Source organism: Polypterus senegalus, chromosome 13 (assembly GCF_016835505.1).
Source record: "Polypterus senegalus isolate Bchr_013 chromosome 13, ASM1683550v1, whole genome shotgun sequence".
NCBI classification, from domain to species: Eukaryota; Metazoa; Chordata; class Cladistia; order Polypteriformes; family Polypteridae; genus Polypterus; species Polypterus senegalus.
In genome coordinates, this window is record NC_053166.1 from 7,194,980 (window position 1) to 7,218,077 (window position 23,098).

Below are 23,098 nucleotides of genomic sequence, written 5' to 3' on the forward strand. Positions count from 1 at the left end.
GCTAATGTGGCTGTAATTACAGAATTTAATCTAAGACGGCACTATGAGATAAAACATCAGGGTAACCTGAATGCAATGCAGAAGATACAGAAAGCAGCATAATTAAATAAGAATCTGACACTTCAGCGGACGTTTTAACCCGTGCACAATCACAAAGTGATTTCAAGTGAAGCTGCTTTTATGGGAGACACAAATGCACCAGTGCACCTTGCCCCACTTTCCCTGTTGCCAAGTAATGTTAAACCAAGTCGTCACTACGGTGTTCCCAAATCGCACTTTGCTGATAAACTGAGCGCACTGAGTTTGCACGGCGCTTTGGTGACTTTGAAGAACAAAAAGTCCGTCTACATGCGGCTCGAACCTTGTGCATGTTTGGTAGCACATATCTGTGTGAGAAGCTCTTCTCAGTGATAAAGACTAACAAAACAGCACACAGGAGTCGCCTCACTGATGAGCACCTGCAATCCATCCTGAGAATCTCCACAACACAGAACCTCACACAAACAGAAACGAACTTGTGGCCAAAAAGATGCCAGGCGTCCAGCTCTAAAATGACATATGAGCAAAGACAACTGAATGATTTGATTTGTTATTGCTGAAAGGAACACATTTTATTTATATTTCCAGGTTTTGTTATGCAGCATGTTCATATTTGAATTTGTATAATTTTGACAGGATATATTTTTATGGAGAGCAAAATCTTTTGGGATATTTAAAATCTAAGTTTATTTTTTATATAAAATTACATAAGAGTAAAGAAATTTGAATGTTTGTTCTTTTAACGTTTACTTTATTTCTAACTTGTATAATTTAGACAGGATATATTTTTATGGAGAGCAAAATATTATAAGTTGTTTAAGGTTTGAGTTGATTTATTCAGGAATAATATTCCTGTCTGTTTTACCATTCCTACCAAAGATATTTCTGTCGACTAAATAAAAATTCCTTCTATTTAAAATTTAAATAGAACTTGAACAAATCGATAGTTCATAATATCCACGCAGACTTGCGTAAGAGCGGAGTCATCCGTTTTAACAAGCAGCGTATTGCACTGATATGAAATAGCTGTGTGTGTATATATATAGATATGTATGTATATGTATATATATGTTTATATATGTGTGTGTGTATGTATGTATATATATATATGTATGTGTATATATGTAGATATATATGTATGTATATATGTGTATATGTATAGATATGTATATATATATATATTTATGTGTGTGTGTGTAAATATATATATATATATATATATATATATATATATATATGACAACAACACTCATCACTCACAACAGTGACAAAACAATTACATTGACAATCATGTTGCGTTATTTTCAAAATGTTTCCTTTTCTTTTTCATTGCTTCTTTAACACACTACTTCTCCGCTGCGAAGCGCGGGTATTTTGCTAGTTAACAATAAGAGCAGCTCACTACTTAAAATGGCAAATATAGGAGGCAGTCAGGATCGAACCTGCGACTCTTGATTACAAGTCAGCAAATCTTATCGCTACGCCACGGAAGCTGTTGTCATTTCCTTGAACCTTTTGTGAAAGTTTCTTTGATCTTTGGACTTCAGGCTTCATACATTATATAGTTTATGCCAACATTTTGTCATTTACTACTAAAATATGAAAAACGTTTCTGTTTTAAAAATGTGTTTACACAGATTATTGTAGAAACGGAACACACATGAAATGCATGTGTTCCAAATAACGATCTATTATTTCCACTCTAAAACTCCAGCACTCCACTCCCAGATAATCAATCAAGGCATGAGCTGGGAGAAGTTTGTGCACGTTCTAAGCCATTTGGGGGATAGAATAGCAGGCTGCTTGCTGCTTGTCTTTATCAGCACATTTACAGGACAAAAGACACTGGCGGAGAGGTGCGAACAGATTTAAGGTGGGTTGGATTTACGAGTTTTTTCGTAGTCTCTGGTAATTCTAGTGTTAAACAAACAGGCTCGACAGACTGGATGGTCTCCTCTTTTTTCTCAAATTTCTTGTTATCTCCATGTATATGTTTGCATAGGCGGCATGGTATTTCTTAATTTCTTTTTGAATTATGTGGTTTGTACTTACATCACACTTGTTTTTTTCTATATTATTACATAAATTTCTATATAATATACAGTACCTTTAATTATAATAGCTATTATATACCACACTGGGCTTGTACACGTGACAATAGTGATTTAACCCTTTCGGCCCCGACATCCTACTACTAGTACATAAATATGAAGCCATTTTTGTAAAGCACAGGTACGTTTGCAGTCGCTGGAAGTGGGCGTGTTACTATTGGCACAGGCTGGAGAGACTGGCATACAGTCCGCAAAAAAACAGAAATGAAAATAGACACTTCCGGACTGTGCGCACAACTTTCAATTTTATTTCCTCAAGAAGATTGAAGCATTTGGCAGATATCGTATAATAATAGTGACCATTTTTTTGAGCTTCCTAGACACCCCAAAGGTAGAATATCTCACAAAATAATTCTCTCATAAAAACAGAAAATCCAGGGCCGAAAGGGTTACCGTATATATTCACGGATAAGTTCTCTCGTGGACAAGTCAGGGCTTGCTTTTTACAGTATAATTTCTGGTATTTTATAATATCGCTTCTATAATAACCTCTTGGCCACGGCCATCAACAGTGTGTCTGTCTGTGGAGAGAGTGTCGACTTTGTCGAGAGATATACTTACCTTGGCAGTGACATTCATGTCACTGGTGACTCTTTCTATGAAGTCAGTAGACGGATTGGGAGAGCATCGGGGGTCATGAGGTCGCTGGAAAGGGGTGTGTGGTGCCCCCGATATCAGCAAAAGGACGAGGGTCCAAGTCTTTAGAGTCCTGCTGCTTCCTGTCTTGCTATATGGTTGCAAGACATGGACGCTATCCAGTGACCGGAAACGAAGACTGGACTCTGTGTGTCTTCGGAGAATTCTTGGGTACCGCTGGTTTGACTTTGTGTAGAATGAGTGGTTGCTCATGGAGTCCTGAATGAGGCACATTAAACTGCATTGGGAGGGAGTGTCAGTTACAGCACTACGGCCATGTGGTGCAATTCCTCCGAGGGTGATCCAGCTCGTAAGATCCTCATTGTTGGGGACACGAGTGGCTGGACCAGGCCAAGGGGTCACTCACGTAACACCTGGCTGCGGCAGATAGAGGGTCATTTCCGGAGGGTGGGACTGGACCGTGTGTCTGCCTGGGGGGTTGCTAACCAGGATCCCGAGTTGTTTCATTGTGTGGTGGGTGCGGCAGCGCACTGTACTAGTGCATGCTCTCCAACTTGACTTGAAATTGCTCGTATAAGTTGAATATGGAAAACCCACGCTATTGGTCCAAGGGATTATGATATGCTAACGCCCACTTGAGACAGTAAACACGGAGCACACAGCCTTTTTTTTCCTATTTGGGTGCGGCAATGCGCTGTATCTCCTAACCTTTCTCTCTCTCTATCTATTGTGCCCATGTGACCACATGGTAATACCCAAACTATCCTGAAGCGACGCTTGCACAGTTTTGTGTATGTCACTGCCTCATACATCTTTATCGTAAGAGCATCCCTTATCTACTATGGAGCATTCGATCAGAAGAAAATATGTAGATGGTTTTAAATGAAAAGTCGTTGAAGTGGTGAAAGAAATTGGTAACTGCGCCACTGCAGCAAAATTCGATGCGTCTGAGAAACTGATGTGAGATTGGAGAAGGCAAGACGATGTTAAAAAAAAAAAAAAATTAAGTGTTGTATTTTTGAACGGGCGTATAAGTCACGGTCTGATTTTATGATCGATTTTTCAGGTTTCAAGACCTGACTTGTACGTGAGTATATACGGTAATTAATTTGTTACACTGGAGATTGTTGCTGTGCATTCTAAGCGAAAAAGACTTTCATTATTACACTTTTTTGATTGCATTACGTATTAGTTCAAAAATCAAAAATGCTCCCTTCTTACATGCATTGACAACACGACGATGTGACTTTCTGGTGAAATTGTGCTAACTTGTCTTGCTATACGTTTCAATAAAGATGTCAGAAATGCTGGTGAGATTGATCAATTTTTCAATACAGCATTCATCCACCAATCATAGTCATCTGTCAAACCATCCATCCATTCATTTTCTGAGCAGCATATTTAAAGACACGCAGGTTTGGTGAGTTGGTGACACTAAACTGGCCCAAGTGTGTGTTGAGTGTGTGTGCATGTGTGTTTGTCCCGAGATGGACTGGCGTCCTCTCCGGGGTTCGTTCCTACCTTGCGCCCTGTGCTAGCTGTATATAATAAGGTATTTACAGAAGATAAAAAATCAAAAAGGCGAAACGTCAACCTTTAATTCTGAAATGCAGACATATGAAAATAGTGTTCTTAACAAGAAATCTTGTTATCTATAATTTATATTGAAGTGTTTTACTTTCCTACTGAATCTCAAGATAACAATGGCAATATTTATGGCGTGCCAATATAGCCTATAAAAGAAAAGAACTCATTTCTGCATCTGCTATAAATTTTATATTTCCTTGGTGCCTGGTTTAAAACTTTTGCATTACCATAAGAGATTTATTATACTCAGCTTAATATCCAAAGGTCTAGTGTAAACAGAAAAGGAGCTGGAAGTGCTGACATTTAATACAAGGCAGTTTGTCAGAGCAAATGAAATCTGAAATGCGCACCCTGTTTATTTTAGAAAGTCTGCCGCTGCATGAGAGAAAAATGCAGCCCACCTTGATAAGGAAACAGGTGAGCCGGCGATGCACATTAGCTACATTCAGCGTCATCTGATCAATTTCTTCTTCAGACGTCCCTAAGTATTTTTGCTGCTTCACCAATTCAACAGTCTGGCCTTGTAGTTTTGTTAACAGAAGGACAGGAGGGGAACATCTAAAATCTACGGCTATACCCTCATATTCCTGTAACCAATAATCATTGACCATTTATGGCCGTTAGAATGTTCAGTGGGGACTATGGTGGTCTTTTGACCTTAAAACCCCCTACAGGTGTATCTTCTCCAGCGTCCTTTACTGCTGCAGTTTTTGAACTCCTCTCCGCCGTGGCCTCCTGACCACAGCCAAGAATTTTTTACAACTGGATGCTCAAAGTCTCAACCTCACAGTCACTTTTAATTAACCTCTTATAAATATTGACTCTGTACTTTTTAATAACCCGGTCTAATGTATAAATTATTATTTCAAGCAGTTGAGCTACTTTTGTGTATGAATGAATTATGTTATGTCTCTGAGGAAAATTAGCTACTAAAAATAAAAAACATTCACACCATTGATTGTATACACACACACACACACACACACACATATACATACAGTGGGTATAGAAAAGAATCCCCCCTTTGAAATATTCCCCTTTTTTTTGCTTTACAGCCTTAAATGAAAACACACAAACTAATATTTCTTCCCAGCCTTACTTACTCAATGCCACCCTATAACATTCAAGTGAAAGACATCACAGCTACAGTTCAGAAAAATGATAAGAAAATCAAAAAAAAAAAGACCTACTGAGATGAATAAAAGACCCCCCATGTTAATGTCATTTTGTTGACCCCCACTTTTGCTTTAATGACAGCCTTGACAGTCTGTTGATTCTTCTCTACCATCTTTGCACATCCACTCAATATTTGCCCCCCACTCTTCTTTACAGTTTAACTGTTCCAAGTTCGGTCACATTGGATGGCGAGTGTTGGTGGTCTGCTATCTTCAGATCTTTCCACAGATTTAGGTCTGGGCTCTGACTGGCCACACCAGGACATTCACTTTTTTCTCTTTCAGCCACTTGGTCGTCCATTTTGCTGTGTGCTTCAGGTCATTTGTTGTGTTGAAAGGTGAACATTCTGCCCATCTTCAGCTTTCTGGCAGAGGGTAGCAGGTATATTTTGCCCCATCCATTTTTCCTTCTACCCTAACAAGGCCCCCCCACAACAGGATGGTGCCCCCTCCATGCTTTACTGTTGGTATGTTGTGTTGTGGATGGATGTAGAGCTGCATTGGTGTAAAGTTTAGTATTGAGGCCAAATAGTTTGATTTTGGTCTCATCTGACCATAAGATGTTTTTCCACTTGGCGTCAGAATCTTCAAGGTACATTCTAGCAAAGCTCAAAACGAGCCTTAATGTGGCCTTTCTTGAGAAGTGGCTTTTTCCTTGCGACCCTCTCAAACAAGCCACGATTGTGAAGCGCTTGTGAAATTGTTGTCACCTGCACACCATTAATGACCACTCTTTGCCATAAAATCCTGTAACTCCTTCAAAGTGGCCATTGGCCTCTCGGTAGCCTCTCTTACCAGTTTCCTCCTTGCTCTTCCATCCAGTTTGGAGGATCCAGGGAGGGTCCTAGTAATACCAAACACTTCTTTATGATGGACTTTACTGAGCTCCTTAGGATTGATAAAGCTTCGGAGATTTTTATGTATCCATCTCCTGCCTTATGTCCATCCACAACTCTATCCCCGAGATCTTTTGAAAGTGGCTTGTCACCCATAGTTGTTTGCTGTCAGTTATACTACCAAGCAAGGGAATGAATGGACCAGGAACAGCTTCACTAATCACACTCATTACAACTGATCACAGGTGGAAGGAAGCCAGTAACCGCAATGGAAATGGGGGGCACTGAAACCTGATTGAGTTTACTGGGGGGATCCTTTATTAACCCAAACCCTATCTTACAGACAGACCTCAGTATGTGCGCCTCTCTGACATTGTGGTCAGCAGCACAGGAGCGCCGCAGCAGACTGGACTTTCTCTGGTCCTGTTCAGCCAACATACATCGGACTTCTAATACAACTCGGAGTCCTGCCACGTGCAAAAGTTCACTGACGACACTGCTATGGTGGGCTGCATCAGGAGTGGGCAGGAGGAGTATAGGAACCTAATCAAAGACTTTGTTAAATGGTGCGACTCAAACCACTTACACCTGAACACCAGCAAAACCAAGGAACTGATGGTGGATTTTAGGAGGCCCAGACCCCTCATGGACCCTGTGATCATCAGAGGTGACTGTGCAGAGGGTGCAGACCTAGAAATACCTGGGAGTGCAGCTGGATGATAAACTGGACTGGACTGCCAATACTGATGCTCTGTGTAAGAGAGGACAGAGCCGACTATACTTCATTAGAAGACTGGCGTCCTTCAATATCTGTAATAAGATGCTGCAGATGTTCTATCAGACGGTTGTGGCGAGCGCCCTCTTCTACACGGTGGTGTGCTGGGGAGGCAGCATAAAGAAGAGGGACACACTTGTTAAGAAGGCAGGCTCTATTGTAGGAATAAAGTTGGACAGTTTAACATCTGTGGCAGAGCGACGGGCACTAAGCAAACTCCTGTAAATCATGGAGAATCCACTGCATCCACTGAACAGTGTCATCTCCAGGCAGAGGAGCAGCTTCAGTGACAGACTTTTGTCACCGTCCTGCTCCATTGACAGACTGAGGAGACCCCAGACTATGCGACTCTTCAGTTCCACTCGGCAGAGTAAATGCTAACAATACTCAAAGTTATTGTCTGTTTTTACATGCATTTTTGTTACTCTTTTAATTTAATATTGTTTTTTGTATCAGTATACTGCTGCTGGATTATGTGAATTTCCCCTTGGGATTAAAAAAGTATCTATCTATCTAACCTCAGTGTTTCTTGTTTTTTATTTATTTTTTTTTTTTAATTCTTCTGAACTGTAGCTGTGGTATCTTTCACTTGGATGTTAGAGGTGGCACTGAGTAAGTAAAGCTGGAAAAAAATATTAGTTTGTGTGTTTACATTTAAGGGTGTAAAGCAAAAAAAATGAGAATATTTCAAAGGAGGGATTTTTCTCCATACCCACTGTATGTGTTTGTGTGTGTGTGTGTGTGTGTGTATATACCTGTATAGATAGATAGATAGATAGATAGATAGATAGATAGATAGATAGATAGATAGATAGATAGATAGATAGATAGATAGATAGATAGATAGATAGATAGATAGATAGATAGATAGATAGATAGATAGATAGATAGATAGATAGATAGATAGATAGATAGATAGATAGATAGATAGATAGAGATTCAGTGGAGCATTCCTTTAATGTCAAAAGAAATAAAAATCAAAAGATACCAAGTGATGCTTCTATAGTAGGGGAGACCTAACAAACAATGCATTGACAGACGAGCAGACATTACAATGAACCTCAAACTACTAATAAGCACACATGACTAAAGAGCAAACAAACATATTCTTACTTTAGAAGTTCAAGTATACTGATGACAATATCATTGACGTAGCAAAATCCAGAAGCCTAAATAAAATGGAAAAAAAGGTTTATGAAGCAGTGCAGGCCCCAGTGCAACAAATGCAAGGTACAACAAGATATGGACTTCAATGTGATATACAGCAGAATACTGTTTACAACAGCAAGAGACAGGAAACATAAAAAATATAATTAAAACAATATGTGAACAATTTCATTTCATATTTTACTACACATCAAACATTCCCCAGAATTACAGATTTCTAGATGTGGAAAACCAAAAAGTAAACGCTGCATCATGTAGTCCTTACATCCCACTAGGGCTTCATCTTAACAATAAATCATTGACTTCTACTATAAAGTTGTTTCACTGCTACACTGGAACGCTGAAACATAAAAATGTTTAACTGTGTATGTTTTGCCGTTTGTCTTTCTGGCGAGCTTGTGTGGGTGAAGGAGGGGGAACCAAAGCTGTACACGTCGTTACTCCTTTGAAATGACAACAGTGCCCCTGAAGATGGGACTTCTGGTTTATTACATCTTGTTTCCTGGGACTGACAGAACTTTGTGTTTTCAAAATGCTAAGAGGAATACCACCGACAGACCAGAGACTGTAACTGGAACGACTAAACGACCATCCGGGGAGGTAAAAGACAGCAATCGGCTTCAGCGGGCGAACATAACCTCACTTCTGTACCACACAGGAGATCCAGCAGAGCTCCTCAAAGTTTTATTTTTCTGATGCAGCAGGAACTGGTAGGTGAAAGCTTTGCACCTAAACACCATTGTATTCATGTGACATTTCAGCAAGGATGTGTTCTGTTTATTTCATTTTCTGTGTCTTCTTTGTTTACTGTAACATATTTTTCTGGTGTTTACAGAATTTGTATATTTCATTTCTATTATTCTGTACACTTATTTATTTCTTCTTCGGCTGCTCCCATTAGGGGTTGCCATAACGGATCATCTTCTTCCATCTCTTCCTGTCCTCGTCATCCTGCTCTGTCACACCAATCACCTGCAAGTCCTCTCTCACCACATCCACAACCTTCTCTTAGGCCTTCCTCTTTTCCTCTTCCCTGACAGCTCTGTGTTTAGCATCCTTCTCCCAATATACCCCTCATCTCTCCTCTGTACATGTCCAAACCAACACAATCTCGCCTCTCTGACTTTGTCTCCCAACCGTCCAACCTGAGTGGACCCTCTAATGTCCTCATTTCTAGTCCTGTCCATCCACGTCACACCCAATGCAAATCTTGACATCTTTAACTCTGCCACCTCCAGCTCTGTCTCCTGTGCCACCGTCTCCAGCCCATATAACATAGCTGGTCTCACTACCGTCCTGTAGACCTTCCCTGTCACTCTTGCCGATACCCGTCTGTCACAAATCACTCCTGACACTCTTCTCCACCCATTCCACCCTGCCTGCACTCTCTTCTTCACTTCTCTTCCAAACTTCCCATTACTGTGTACTGTTGATCCCAAGCATTTAAACTCCTCCACCTTCATCACCTCCACTCCCCTCATCCTCACCATTCCACTGAACTCCCTCTCATTCACATACAAGTATTCTGTCTTGGTGGTCCTACTGACCTTCATTCCTCTCCTCTCATATCTCCACCTCTCCAGAATCTCCTCAACCTGCTCTCTACTATTGCTACAGATCACAAAGTCATCAGCAAACATCACAGTCCATGGAGACTCCTGTCTAATCTTGTCTGTCAGCCTGTCCATCACCATGACAAATAAGAAAGGGCTCAGAGCCGATCCCTGATGTAATCCTACCTCCGTCACTCCTACCGCAGATCTCACCACGGTCACACTTCATATCCTGTACCACTCTTACGTACTTCTCTGCCACTCCCAACTTCCCCATACAATACCACAGCTCCTCTCAGTCACTCTGTCATTTGCTTTTTCCAGGTCCACAAAGACGCAATGCAACTCTTTCTATCCTTCTCTCTACTTCTCCATCAACACCCTCAGAGCAAACATCTCATCTGTGGTGCTCTTTCCTGGCAAGAAACCACACTGCTGCTCACTGATCATCACCTCACTTCTTAACCTAGCTTCCACTACTCATTCCCATAACTTCATGCTGTGGCTCATCAGTTTTATCTCCCAGTAGTTACTACAGTCCTGCACATCTCCCTTATTAATAAAGTATCGATCTATTCTTAAATATCAGCACCAGTCCACTTCTTTGCCACTCATCAGCCATCCTCTCACTTTCCAAGATTCCATTAAACAATCTGGCTAAAATCTCCACTGCCATCTCTCCTAAACACCTCCATGCTTCCACAGGTATGTCATCTGGACCAACGGCTTTCCATTCTTCATCCTCTTTATTTAATATCTACACATTTCTGTTCTCCTCTGTTCATTGTGTTTTTTGCAGATTGAACTCCCTACAAAACCCCGTTCAATTACCATCAATGTGCAGCCATCCACCCGGATGATGCGACAGCGGGCATTTTAGCCATTAGGTGGTGAAAGGGTGAGAGAGACAGTTAGCCAACTGGAGACAGGGGATGATGATTGCAGTATTAGATTGCACTAGACTGTGATGGGCAAACTGCCTGCTCTTTACGACAGATGCTCTGGGCCATTTTATTACCACCGGGCCTCAGTTTTCTCATCTGAAGGATGGCACCATTTTTTTCAGGAGTGTGATGCCATTGGATCCACACACGGGCCACAGATTAAGCCCTCCCCCTGCTGGTCTCGCCAACACCTCTTCTAGCAGCAACTCAAGCTATTCTGGGTTGGTCTCCTATCCAAGTACTGGCCGGGCTCAAACATGCACAGCTTAAGGTAGATCCCCTGTTCTGAAGTGCATGGCTCATTTATTTTTAATCACACTGGTAAGTGACTGTTCACCGACTAGTAATTGTAACAATACTTAGTTTGATTTTGGGTGCAAGCTTAATATTCTTCTGCTTTTACAGCAAGCCATTTCTGATGTGTATCAATGATCGTTACTGGGATGCAAAGTTAAGATAATCCTCGTAATATCTTCACATGCAGCTTCAGGGTCTTTACAGATCTGAATCCAGCCCCAACTTTTAAGGTGCCCTGGATATCCAGTTCTTCACCCCACACCTATTTATACTGACTGGCCATCATAACCTGTAGTACTGTAAAGTTTGATAGATGGTATCAAATATGCTATGATATGATTTGGTGACATTTTGATTTTTATGGGTTGCAAACAAACTACCCTAAATGAACAGTAAAATTCACTAAAGTATAGAGAGGGTCAAAATTGACCCTGTGACATGACAGTGTTCAAAATGTGTAAAATTTTTATTTTTTAAAGTAGGGCACTTTATTAACCCTTAAACCGCCGGGAACCGGCTATAGTCGGTTCCCAATTCAATTTGCCAGCACGCTGGAGCCGAGTATATTTCGGCAAAGTACATTCGTGGAAAGCTGCAACCGGCTAAAAGTTGGTTTCCAGTGCAATTTGGAAGTATGCTGGAGCCGAGTATATTCGGTGACGAATCTCGGAAGGATGTGCACAGAAAAAAACGCACAGTTATATAAAGCGCTAGGGAAGTTAGGAAAGATTAAAGAAAACTCTAACAAATTAAAACATACACGCTTATAAATACGTTTAGTGAACAATTATACAATTATGCTTATTGCGATGTATAATATAAAATTATGCCTTTGCTGATCGCGCATTTTTCCATATGCGCATTTATCCACGTGCGGTTTTTCCCATGTGCGGTTATTTCCGGTCTCCTTTGGGGACATACATTCAGCGACGTACCATCATTGAATTCTGCAACTGGCTATAGTCGATTCCCAGAGCAATTTGCCAGCATGCCGGAGCTGATCGAGCAGTGCCGTATATTCGTTGAGGAGCCAGCTCATGAGCACTGGCGTCCCCTACAGCACTGCAGCATCGCTGTCCCAGGGATTCAGCCGTTGCACTTGACTAGCCTGCAGGCATCAGCGCTTACCTCTGTGTGCAGCCAGTTCAAGCGCAGTTGGCTCGGTGATTTACTGAATTTCATCAATGCCGTCAATTGCACCTTCTACCTATCATAATAGACTTGCAGTAGTTTTTTTTTTTGTAAATAGTTTTTACAGTTCAATGGCAGGGTGTAAAATGATCCGTGTTGCAGTAATTGTGATGCTCTTTGCATGAAAAGAACATGTGTTCCATTAAAATTTCACATTTTCTTTGTGAATTGTGACGTCTACTTAAAAAGTGCAGCAAAAAGCCTCCAGGGATGCATTAACCCTCAAGTATGTGGTAGTTTAAGGGTTAAAAAGCCTTCGCATTTCTGATTTGAAAAGATGACACTGAGGAAGGTTTTATGGGATGTGAGCAAACAAACTGCCCCAAATGCAGTGGGAAATCTATTTAAGCCAATGGTGGGTCAAAGCAGACCCGAAAGACATGGCAAGATTAACATTTTTACAAGGTATACAAATTATGGGATTTTTTTTTTAATTTATTACAGTTTGTTGATTTGGGGAAAATGTAGAAAACACCACAGAGTTTCATCTTGAACCGACACGATACATTGAATAAAAACACAAAACCAGGTAAAATGTGACCTGAATATGTTGTAAGGGCTAAGAAGGGCAAAGACAAACAGACTTGTACTTATACAGGTGCATCTCAATAAATTAGAATATCATCAAATAGTTAATTCATTTCAGTAATTCAATTCAAAAAGTGAAACTCATATATTATATAGATTCATTACACACACAGTGATACATTTCAAGCGTTTATTTCCTTTCATTTTGCTGATTATGGCTTACAGGTAATGAAAACTCAAAATGCAGTATCTCAGAAAATTAGAATATTACATAAGAGCAATAAAAATAATGATTTTCAATACAGAAATGTGGGCCTGATGAAAAGTATGTCCATGTAGGCAACTCAATACTTGGTCGGGGCTCCTTTTCCATGAATGACTGCATCAATGTGGTGTGGCATGGAGGAGATGAGCCCAGGATGCTTTGATCGCTGTCTTCAGCGCGTCCGCATTGTTGGGTCTGTTGCAGTTTCTCATCTTCCACTTGATAGATTCTCTATGGGGTATAGGACAGGTGAGTTTGCTGGCCAATTAAGCACAGCGACACCACAGTCATTAAACCGGGTACTGGTGCTTTTGGTAGTGTGAGCAGATGCCAAGTCCTGCTGGAAAATGACATCGGCATCTCCATAAAGCAGAGGGAAGCATGAAGTGCTCTAACATTTCCTGGTAGACTGTGCTGACTTTGGACTTGATAAAACACAATGAACCAACACCAGCAGATGACACGGCTCCCCAAATCATCACTGACTGTGGAAACTTCACACTGGACCTCAAGCAACTTGGATTCTGTGCCTCTCCACTCTTCCTCCAGACTCTGGGACCTTGAATACCAACTGAAATGCAAAATTGACTTTCATCTGAAAAGAGGACTTTGGACCACCAAGCTGTTAACAGTCCGGTCCATTTTCTCCTTAGCCCAAGTGAGATGCTTCTGACATGGTCTCAGGTTCAGGAGTGGCTTGACAGAAGGGATGCTGTGACAGTTGTAGCCCACGTCCCCGATACACACGTCTGTGTCTGGTGGCTCTTGAAGTGCTGACTCCAGCCGCAGTCCACTCTTTGGGAATCTCCTCCAAATTCTTCACAAGCCTCTCAAGACTACGCTTATCCCTTTTTCTGCGTCACATTTTTTCCTTCCACTCAACTCACCGTTCATCTGCTTGGATACAGCACTCTGTGGACAGCCAGCTTCTTTAGCAGTGACCTTTTGTGGCTTTGCCTCCTTGTGGAGTGAGGGTCTCAATGACGGTCTTCTGGACAACTGTCAATGATTGTGTGGCCTACTGAACCAGACTGAGAGACCATTTCAATGCTCAGGCGTTTTGGGTTAATTAGCGGAGTGGAGTGGGATGCCAGGAGTCTACAATATTGAACTTTACTGAGATACTGAATTTTGGGTTTTCATTCGCTATAAGCCATAATCAGTAAAATGAAAAGAAATAAACGCTTGAAATGTATCACTGTGTGTGTAATGAATCTATATAATATAAGAGTTTCACTTTTTGAATTAATAAAAAAATTAACCTTTCGATGATATTCTAATTTATTGAGATGCACCTGTAGACATCATGTAGAACAATGTAAGCTCCGCTCTCAAACTCCAATTTTTGAAAATGTAGGAAACAAACCCAAATACTTCATAACACAGCCAGGCATCAGTCACGCTGGAACGCTCCTAGTCTAGACGGAAAAAAATCAGCTTTGGGGATTCTGCGGACAGTAAACACGAGCACAGGAGTAGGAATCCTGACCTCTCGCTTGGTTCTGCCACATGCAGGAGGCCAACGCTGAACTCGTAAAATATAACTTTATGTTTAATGATACTCGATTTACCTCAAATTTCTTTGCATGGTGTAGACCTCCAGCCCAGTTAATAGCAATATCACAGATCTGTTAAAAGATAAAAAAAAAAGGATACAGTTATATTTCTTGCTTGAAGGATATGTGAACGTAAAACATAAGAAATTTAAAAGATGGAGACAGAATCGCTCATAGAGAAGCAAGCGGGTCTCGGGTTACAGAGTCTCAACTAATGGCAATTCCACCGATACAAACTAAAGTACGTAAACACACCCCATATTTTTCTTTTTTTTATATTTTATTGATTTTATTAAAATCAAATAACCTTCCATACACAACTCAAGTTTTACAAAAAAAAATAAAAAATTATAAACAAATCAACCCCCATTCCTGAGAAAGAGAGCCAGGCCAGCAGTGTAAAACTTAAAGCTAGTAAAGATAAGTGAATAGATAAATTAATAGAAATGGAATTACACGGTAATATAAGTCCTGACTTATCCGCAGGAGAACGAGTATATATGGTAAATTATTCTATTAATTGTCTTCAACATGAAGTGTGTCTAGTAAGTAAATAAAGCAATACGCATTTTTGGAATTTTTTGCGTAACTGACATTTTCAGGGCAAGTCTCGACTTACAGTCATATGAAAAAGTTTGGGAACCCCTCTTAATTCTTTGGATTTATCTTTATCATTGGCTGAGCTTTCAAAGTAGAAACTTCCTTTTAATATACGACATGCCTTATGGAGACAGCAGGATTTCAGCAGTGACATGAAGTTTATTGGGTTAACAGAAAAAATTAGACAGGTACATAAATGTGGGCACCTCAACAGAGATATGACATCAATACTTAGCTGAGCCTCCTTTTGGCCTCTAGACGCTGTCCTCCTATAGCCTTTGATGAGTGTCTGGATTCTGGATGGAGGTATTTCTGACCAGTCTTCATACAAAATCTCTCCAGTTCAGTTCAATCTGATGGACAGCCTGCTTCAAATCATCCCATAGATTTTCGATGACATTCAAGTCAGGGGACTGTGGTGGCCATTCCAGAACATTGCACTTCTCCCTCTGCATGAATGCCTTTGTAGATTTCCAGCTGTGCTTTGGGTCATTGTCTTGTTGAAATATCCAACCACTGCTCAAGTAACTTCAACTTTGTGACTGATGCTTGAACATTATCCTGAAGGATTTCTTGATATTGGGTTGAATTCCTCCGACCCTCGACTTGAACAAGGCTCCAGTACCTGAACTGGCCACACAGCCCCACAGCATGATGGGACCTCCATGAAATCTGACAGTAGGTAGCAGGTGTTTTTCTTGGAATGCAGTGTTCTTCTTCCGCCATGCAAAGTGCTTTTTGTTCTGACCAAATAACTCAATTTGTGTCTCATCAGTCCAAAGCACTTTGTTCCCAAATGAATCTGGCTTGTCTAAATGAGCATTGGCATACAACAAGCGGCTCTGTTTGTGGTGTGAGTGCAGAAAGGGCTTCTTTCTCATTGCCCTGCCATACAGATGTTCTTTGTGCAAATTCCGCTGAATTGTAGAGCGATGTACAGATACACCATCTGCAGCGAGATGTTCTTGCAGGTCTTTGGAGGTGATCTGTGGTTGTCTGTCACCATTCTCACAATCCTGCCTCTGCATATGCCGCTCCTGTATTTTTCTTGGCCTGCCAGACCTGCTGAGTTGGTTTAACAGCAACTGTGCCTGTGGCCTTCCATTTCCTGATTCCATTCCTTACAGTTGACACTGACAGTTTAAACCTCTGAGATGGCTTTTTGTAGCCTTCCCCTAAACCAGGAGACCCAACAATCTTTGTTTTCAGATCTTTGGAGAGTTGCTTTGAGGATCCCATGCTGTCTGTCACTCTTCAGAGTTGAGACAAAGGGAAGGAAGCACAACTTGTAATTGACCACCTTAAATACCTTTTACAACTCATGATTGGACACTCCTGTCTATGAAGTTCAAGGCTTAACAAGCTCATCCAACCAAGTGATCAGCATTGAGCAGTGACAGGCATTCAAATCAGCAAAATGACAAGGGGACCTACATTTTTGCACAGCCAGTTTTTCACATTTGATTTAATTTCATACAACTAAATACTGCGTCACTAAAAATCTTTGTTTGGTAAACACCGCAGTACTCAGATGTTTCTAGGGAATGAAAGACATGCCACTGTTATCTTTTGTGTTGAAAGGAGAGTCAATTATTACGCAGGCTGAGAGGGGGTCCCAAACTTTTTCATATGGCTGTAACAAGCACTGGTAGAAATGGAACTTGTTTGTAACCCACTGTACTTAATTACTGTTAATATATTTTTACAAACAACCAAATTAATTTCTTAAAATTACAGTAAACACTCCCAAGTAGTGAGAAAATTGCACACCTTATGATTTAACTGTGTTGCTCCTTGCAATGAGGCTCCAGTGTATCTTGAACAGAATTCAAAAAGCCCTGGAAATACGGGACTGAGGAAGATAAAAATGACAGCAAATTAGCAATCAGTTCAGTTTTTCCTGAACACGCAGACGTTTGACACATGAGACGACACAATACAGCCCATCACATTCACTTGATCACCTAATAACCAGTTGTAAAGGTTTACACTCGGCTCATTTTACCTCCGTTTACTCTCTCACTGCAAACATCAGGCATATTACTTGAAGACATATTCCATTCTTTATTGTCACGTGCACAAACACCATGTACAATGAAATGCTTGCTTGTGTGTGCCCCCGCAGACAGTGAACATTGACAAAAAAAAACACTCAATAAATAAATGAATATACAGTACAGGCCAAAAGTTTGGACACACGTCCTCCTCATTCAATGTGTTTCTTTATTTATTTTCATGGCCATTTACATTGGTAGATTCTCACTGAAGGCATCAAAACTCTGAATGAACACATGTGGAGTTCTGTACTTAACAAAAAAAGGTGAAATAACTGAAAACATGTTTTATCTTCTAGTTTCTTCAAAATGGCCACCCTTTGCTCTGATTACTGCTTTGCACACTCTTGGCATTCTCTCGATGAGCTTCAACAGGTAGTCACCTGAAATGGTTTTCACTTCACAGGTGTGCCTTATCAGGGTTATTTAGTGGAATTTCTTGCTTTATCAATGGGGTTGGGACCAGCAGTTGTGTTGTGCAGAAGTCAGGTTACTTGGACGGTCATTTATTTTTCAACAGGACAATGACCCCAAACACACCCCCAGGCTGTGTAAGGGCTATTTGACCAAGAAGGAGAGTGATGGAGTGCTGGAAATGGTCATGAAACACCTTGAATGAGGAGGTGTGTCCAAACTTTTGGCCTGTACTGTAAATCTCTCTATTATAAAGAAAATCCTGGAAAGGAAAAAGCAGGGCGACGAGACGTGATCTTCTCGGAAGACACTTAAAAGACCTGCGAGACGCAAACAACATCAAATAAGAGCACGGCCAGAAAAACGCTCAGTCGTGTGATGGCACGTAGCACGCACAGATCCTGTGCTCTCAGCTCATATAAAGCGTATAAGGACAATACGTTCTCGATGAAGCGTCAACGACTAAACAAAGGAGAAAGAGCAGCGCGGAGAAAAAAGACCCAAAAACAATGGAGAGAGAAAAAGGCAGAGAAGAGATTATGAAAGCAGTGGAATTCGAAAGACTCAAACAAACGATGGCGCGATAAACATGCAGAGAAAGGTAAAGAATATGAAAGCAGTCAAATTCGAAAGTATTGTAGCGCCCCGGCCACGTTGAAGCCTTTTTTGTTTTAAGCGACTGTTAGGTCCGATTGAGGGAGGTGCGGAGTGCAGCACTAAAGACTGATAGCAGTGGGGTATTCGGGGGGCGAGGGATTGGAGAGGGTGCTACAAAGTTGTGTTTGGGGTTACCAAGTCAGCGACTGTTCAAGTAAAACTTTTCTGACACTTTGTTACATCAGTCGCTAGAGTATCAAAGAAAAGATAGTAAAGATCGCATTAGCGCAAACAAAAGGAAATTAATCATCAAGACCAGGTGTGATGGAAAATATAGCAGGACAAAGCGAGGTCAGAAATAAAAGGCAAAGAGTGGAAAACAACATCTTTTCACCTTCACATCATTCACTTCACAAAACGCAGATTTACACAATAATGGACCATACGCTATGAGAATCTGTGGTCCCGCAACAGTTAAAGCAACGACAAGTTGAATTTCAAAGAAAACACAGTTCGGTCAGGTGTATATTTATGATAACGGAGAAGCGATGCAAATTTTAATTTGTGACAAGAAACGTAAGGTATATATTCTGCAAATAACATTAGACACCAAAGGAGATCTTGATATGCAATTCATATTAAAATATTCACAGTTTCCTGTGAGAAGAGCTTTTACAATGACAATAAACAAATCACAGGGACAACCATTAGAAAAAGTCAGATTATTTATTAGAGAAACAGCAACGGATATTCACTCACGGGCGGTTATACGCTGCGTTGTCACAATGTGTCTCCAAAAACGGAATCAAAATTCAATGCGATCTTGAAGAAAAGGCAATTCCAAATATTGTTTTTAACGAAGCTTTACAGTAAAAGTGTAAATAATGAAATTGAAACAATTCCAAAGAGAGAAAAAGAAAAAAAAAAAAGCTTTTAAAATCTGATTAAACAAACATAGGGGTTGGCGAGTGAAGTGAGCAGGGGGCAGAGCCCTCTAGTAAGTAAGTAAATAAAACCAGAATCCTAGGAATAAACAGAGACAGTGGCAGAAGTGTATGGGCAGGTGGCAGTGGAGGTGACACGAGGTCACTGATTGTTCAGGAGTCTGATTGCAGTTGGGTAGAAGCTGTTCCTGAACCTGGCGGTGCCCGTCTGAATGGACTTTAGTCGCTTCCCAGATGGGAGGAGGGTGAAAAGTGACAGTGCAGGGTGGCTGGGGTCCCACCTGATACACAGCATGTAGTGTGGATGACATGGATTGCAGGGAGCTGTGTGCCCGTGATCTTCTGTGCCGTATTCACCACTCGCTGCAGAGCTCTGCAGTCCTGCAGTTCTTGACTACTGCTGCAGTGTGACTTGCCCGTTTAAGGACATCAGCGAGGGTGTCATTACAATACATTTCTGTTTAGCAAAGTTTCGGATTTGAAGGTACTGAAAGAAATGTGTTGCTGGCAAGTTCAATTTGGAGTGTAATTGTTCATAGGATGTGAAGACATTGTCGACGTACAGATCTCGAAGTGATTTAATCCCAAATGTTTTCCAGATATTTAAAGCAGCGAATGTTTCAGAAGGTGCCACAGATAAAAGCTTCTTCATCTTAAAATACTTCCTGCATTGGTTCCACATTCTGAGTGAGTGACGCACAATTGAGTTGTTAGTGTATTGCCGATGACTTGTACTTATTGGTTTGCAAAGCAAGGAATATAAAGAAGTGCTGCAGGATTTTATTTCTATTGCAGACCAAGCCTGTGTGTGTTCATCTATTTGTGTCCATGTCCAGGTTTTTATAGCTTGTATGTTTGCTGCCTAGTAATGAAATTGAAAGTTACTGTTGTCACAGATGAGCGGGGACACTGCCCGGCCAGGATGCTTGGATAGTCCCCGAGTTGGACGATACTTCTCCTCGGCCACGAGAGGGCAGCTGCCCGGGTCTATTTGGGGGCCACAGGGACGGAGCTGGGACGCTCATTATGAGAGAACGTGGCCACCGCCAGGGGGCGCCCGGACAATTAGGGAATCCTGGATGGCAGCACACCAGGAAGTGCTGCCCAGATGCAATTCCAAGGACACCCGAAGTGCTTCCAGGTGCTTTCCTGACACTTCCGCCACATCGGGAAGTGACGTCAAGGGGAGCACTTGGGGCTCATTCGCGTCATGATAAAAGGGGCCGCCTCCCTCCAGTAGACGAGCCAAAGTTGGGAGGAAGAAGACGAAGCTTGTGAGGAGGAGAGAGGAGGTCAGAGAAAGAAGAAGAGAACAAGAAAAGACAAAGGAAGAGAGTTGGTGAAAGAAGGCATTGTGGTGCTGAAAGGATTAATAAAGAAGTGTTTTGGACATTCTGGGGTCGGTCTGTCTGTGTCTGGGGGTATGCTTTCCACACCGTATATACTGTACTCACGTATAAGTCGGATCTTGAAACCCGAAAAATCGATCATAAAATCAGAGCCCGACTTATACGTCCGTTCAAAAATACAACATTTATTTATTTCTTTTTACATCTTCTTGCCTCCTCTAATCTCTCATCAGTTTCTCAGATGCACTGAATTTTGCTGCAGCAGCGCAGGTACCGACTTCTTTCTCTACTTCAATGACTTCATTTCAAATCAGCTTCATATTTCTTCTGATTGAACGCTCCATCATAGATAAGGGATGCTCTTATGATAAAGGTGTATATGTAGGTGTGAGATACAAAAAACACAAAACAGTGCAAAGGTCGCTTCAGAGTAGTTCGGGTATCACCGTGTGGTCAAGTAGGCACAATAGAGAGAGAGAGAGGAGTGAGGAGCATACGCTGATACAGCGCATTGCCACACCCACGCAGACAAAAAAGGCCGTATGCTACGTGGTTCCTCTTTCAGGTGGGCGTGAGTATAACGTAATCTCTTGGACCAGTAGCATGAGTTTTCCGCATTCAACTTATACGACCAACATTATAAAATACTGGCAGTTATACGGGAAAATCAAGCCACGACTTATCCGTGAATAGATACAGTAGGGAGTTCCATGCCAAAGTTTGATTGAGGTCTTTGTAGGGTCGCCCTTTGGATGTGTGGGTGTTTTGAAATCCAAATAAATGAGGTTATGGTTCAAACCAATTTCTTAAAATATGATCTGTTGATGTATATTGGAATGTTCTGAAATAGAAAAAGAAGCTTAGGAAGGATATTCATCTTAACATCTTCACCTTAAGGGTGGACCATCTGTGCAAGTCTTGGTTAATTTTTTCCATGCAGACAGCCAAATTGTGTTGATAAAGAGCTTTATGTTTACTTGTGATGTTGACCCCTCAGTATTTAAACTGATCCGCGATAATAAAAGGGAAGGAGTTCAATTTAATACAGCTAGTCCCCAGGTTACGGACATCCGACCTACGATTTACGAACGGGGCCGCAGTTGCGACGCATGTGCCTCAGTAACTGCCGCTCCGCCATCTTCGGCCTGGGGACACTGCAAGTGGTGGCTGGACGGAGGCAGGCAGGGGGCGATTTCGCTGCTGGCGCAGTGTAGCGTCCCTCGGGCGGCACCCGACGTCAAGCGGTGATCCGTGGTCCATAGTCACTGGGGCCACAGCTATCGCTCGTGTTCAGGATGGAGGCTTGACAGGGCGATTTGCTGCCTGCCCACTATGCCGCCACAGCAACTGCTCCTGACTGGATGCAGGCTGGATGGTGCGGAGGGGGGCGTTTCATTGCCCGCCCACCACACATGGCTGCCCCGTTTGTCCTCGGTGGTTGGCTGGTAATGCTGCAAGCAGTGACCCGGTTGTGGCTGAGCGGGGCGGCGGGGGGTAGCATTATAGTGTGCCTCGGTTGGCTGCCTGTTGAATGGGGTGGTGGTGGGCGGACGCTGCAGGCAGCATACTGTAGTGGAGGTGACTAAGTGGTGGGCGAATGGTGAATCGCCCCTCGCCACCCCCATTCATTCTCAACAGCAAGCCTGCTTGTACTGTTACGCACATAGCAGGAAGTTGTCTCTTGTCAGTACATCAGACGTGTTGACGACGGGTGCCTTCCTGCTGTGATCGTATGTGCAGTGCTGTGCAGAAGATCCCATCTTAACCTTTTGTCTTCACCCTTCAAGAATGTCTCTGAAACACAAATCTGATGCGAGTGCTGGTGATACAGGAAAGAAGAGAAAAACTATCACCATTGAAAATAAAGTAGAAATAATAAAAAGGTCAGAGAGAAGTAAAACTTCATCATTCATTGGCAGAGCACTTAGTTACAGTCAGTCAACAGTAGCATTTATTAAATTTATGTACCTGTTTCGACTTACATACAAACTCAATTTAAGGACAAACCTACAGTCCCTATCTCGTACGTAACCCATGGACTGCCTGTATTGTGTGCTTGAGAGTTCACTGGGAAGAGCACACTTTTATTCAAATTAATTCTGAGACCAGAAATCTTTTGATATTCTGTCAGTGCTGTTAGGACTGCAGGCATATATGAATATGAAGCTGTGGGTCTGATATGTTCAGCACCATATCATCTGCATTACAGTACATTTAATACGACACCATTTCAATCAAACCATCGCCAGTCCAATGGCTACTCACTACAAGGACCACACGACTTTCAATCTTACCTCGCAGTGCTTTTTGGAAATCTAAGGGCCCCAGCATTTTTCAACCACTGCGGATGACTGTTGACGTGTCAGAATGAAAAATAAACAGGGAGGCCATTTTCTCTGGAATTTCCACACTGCACAGTAATTACACGTCAGCTCCATAAGTCATGTCAGCTGCACCAAACTACAGTTTAAAAAAAAAAATCTGTCATTTCAGGCGGGTGAGGAACTTTAACGGAGCTC

The 23,098-nt window shown here is 41.8% G+C and overlaps 1 protein-coding gene across 2 annotated transcripts in view; it reads right to left on the reverse strand.

Moving 5' to 3' along the window:
* Positions 1 to 23,098, reverse strand: part of hdac3 (histone deacetylase 3) — a 75,052-nt gene that overhangs the window by 33,754 nt on the left and 18,200 nt on the right. For both annotated transcript variants that reach the window (XM_039774226.1, XM_039774225.1), the window contains exons 4-6: positions 16,992 to 17,073; positions 14,637 to 14,693; positions 8,234 to 8,289 (exon numbers count right to left, since the gene is read on the reverse strand). In XM_039774226.1, coding sequence (XP_039630160.1) covers positions 8,234 to 8,289; positions 14,637 to 14,693; positions 16,992 to 17,073 — 195 coding nt within the window. The remainder of the gene's footprint in view (positions 1 to 8,233; positions 8,290 to 14,636; positions 14,694 to 16,991; positions 17,074 to 23,098) is intronic.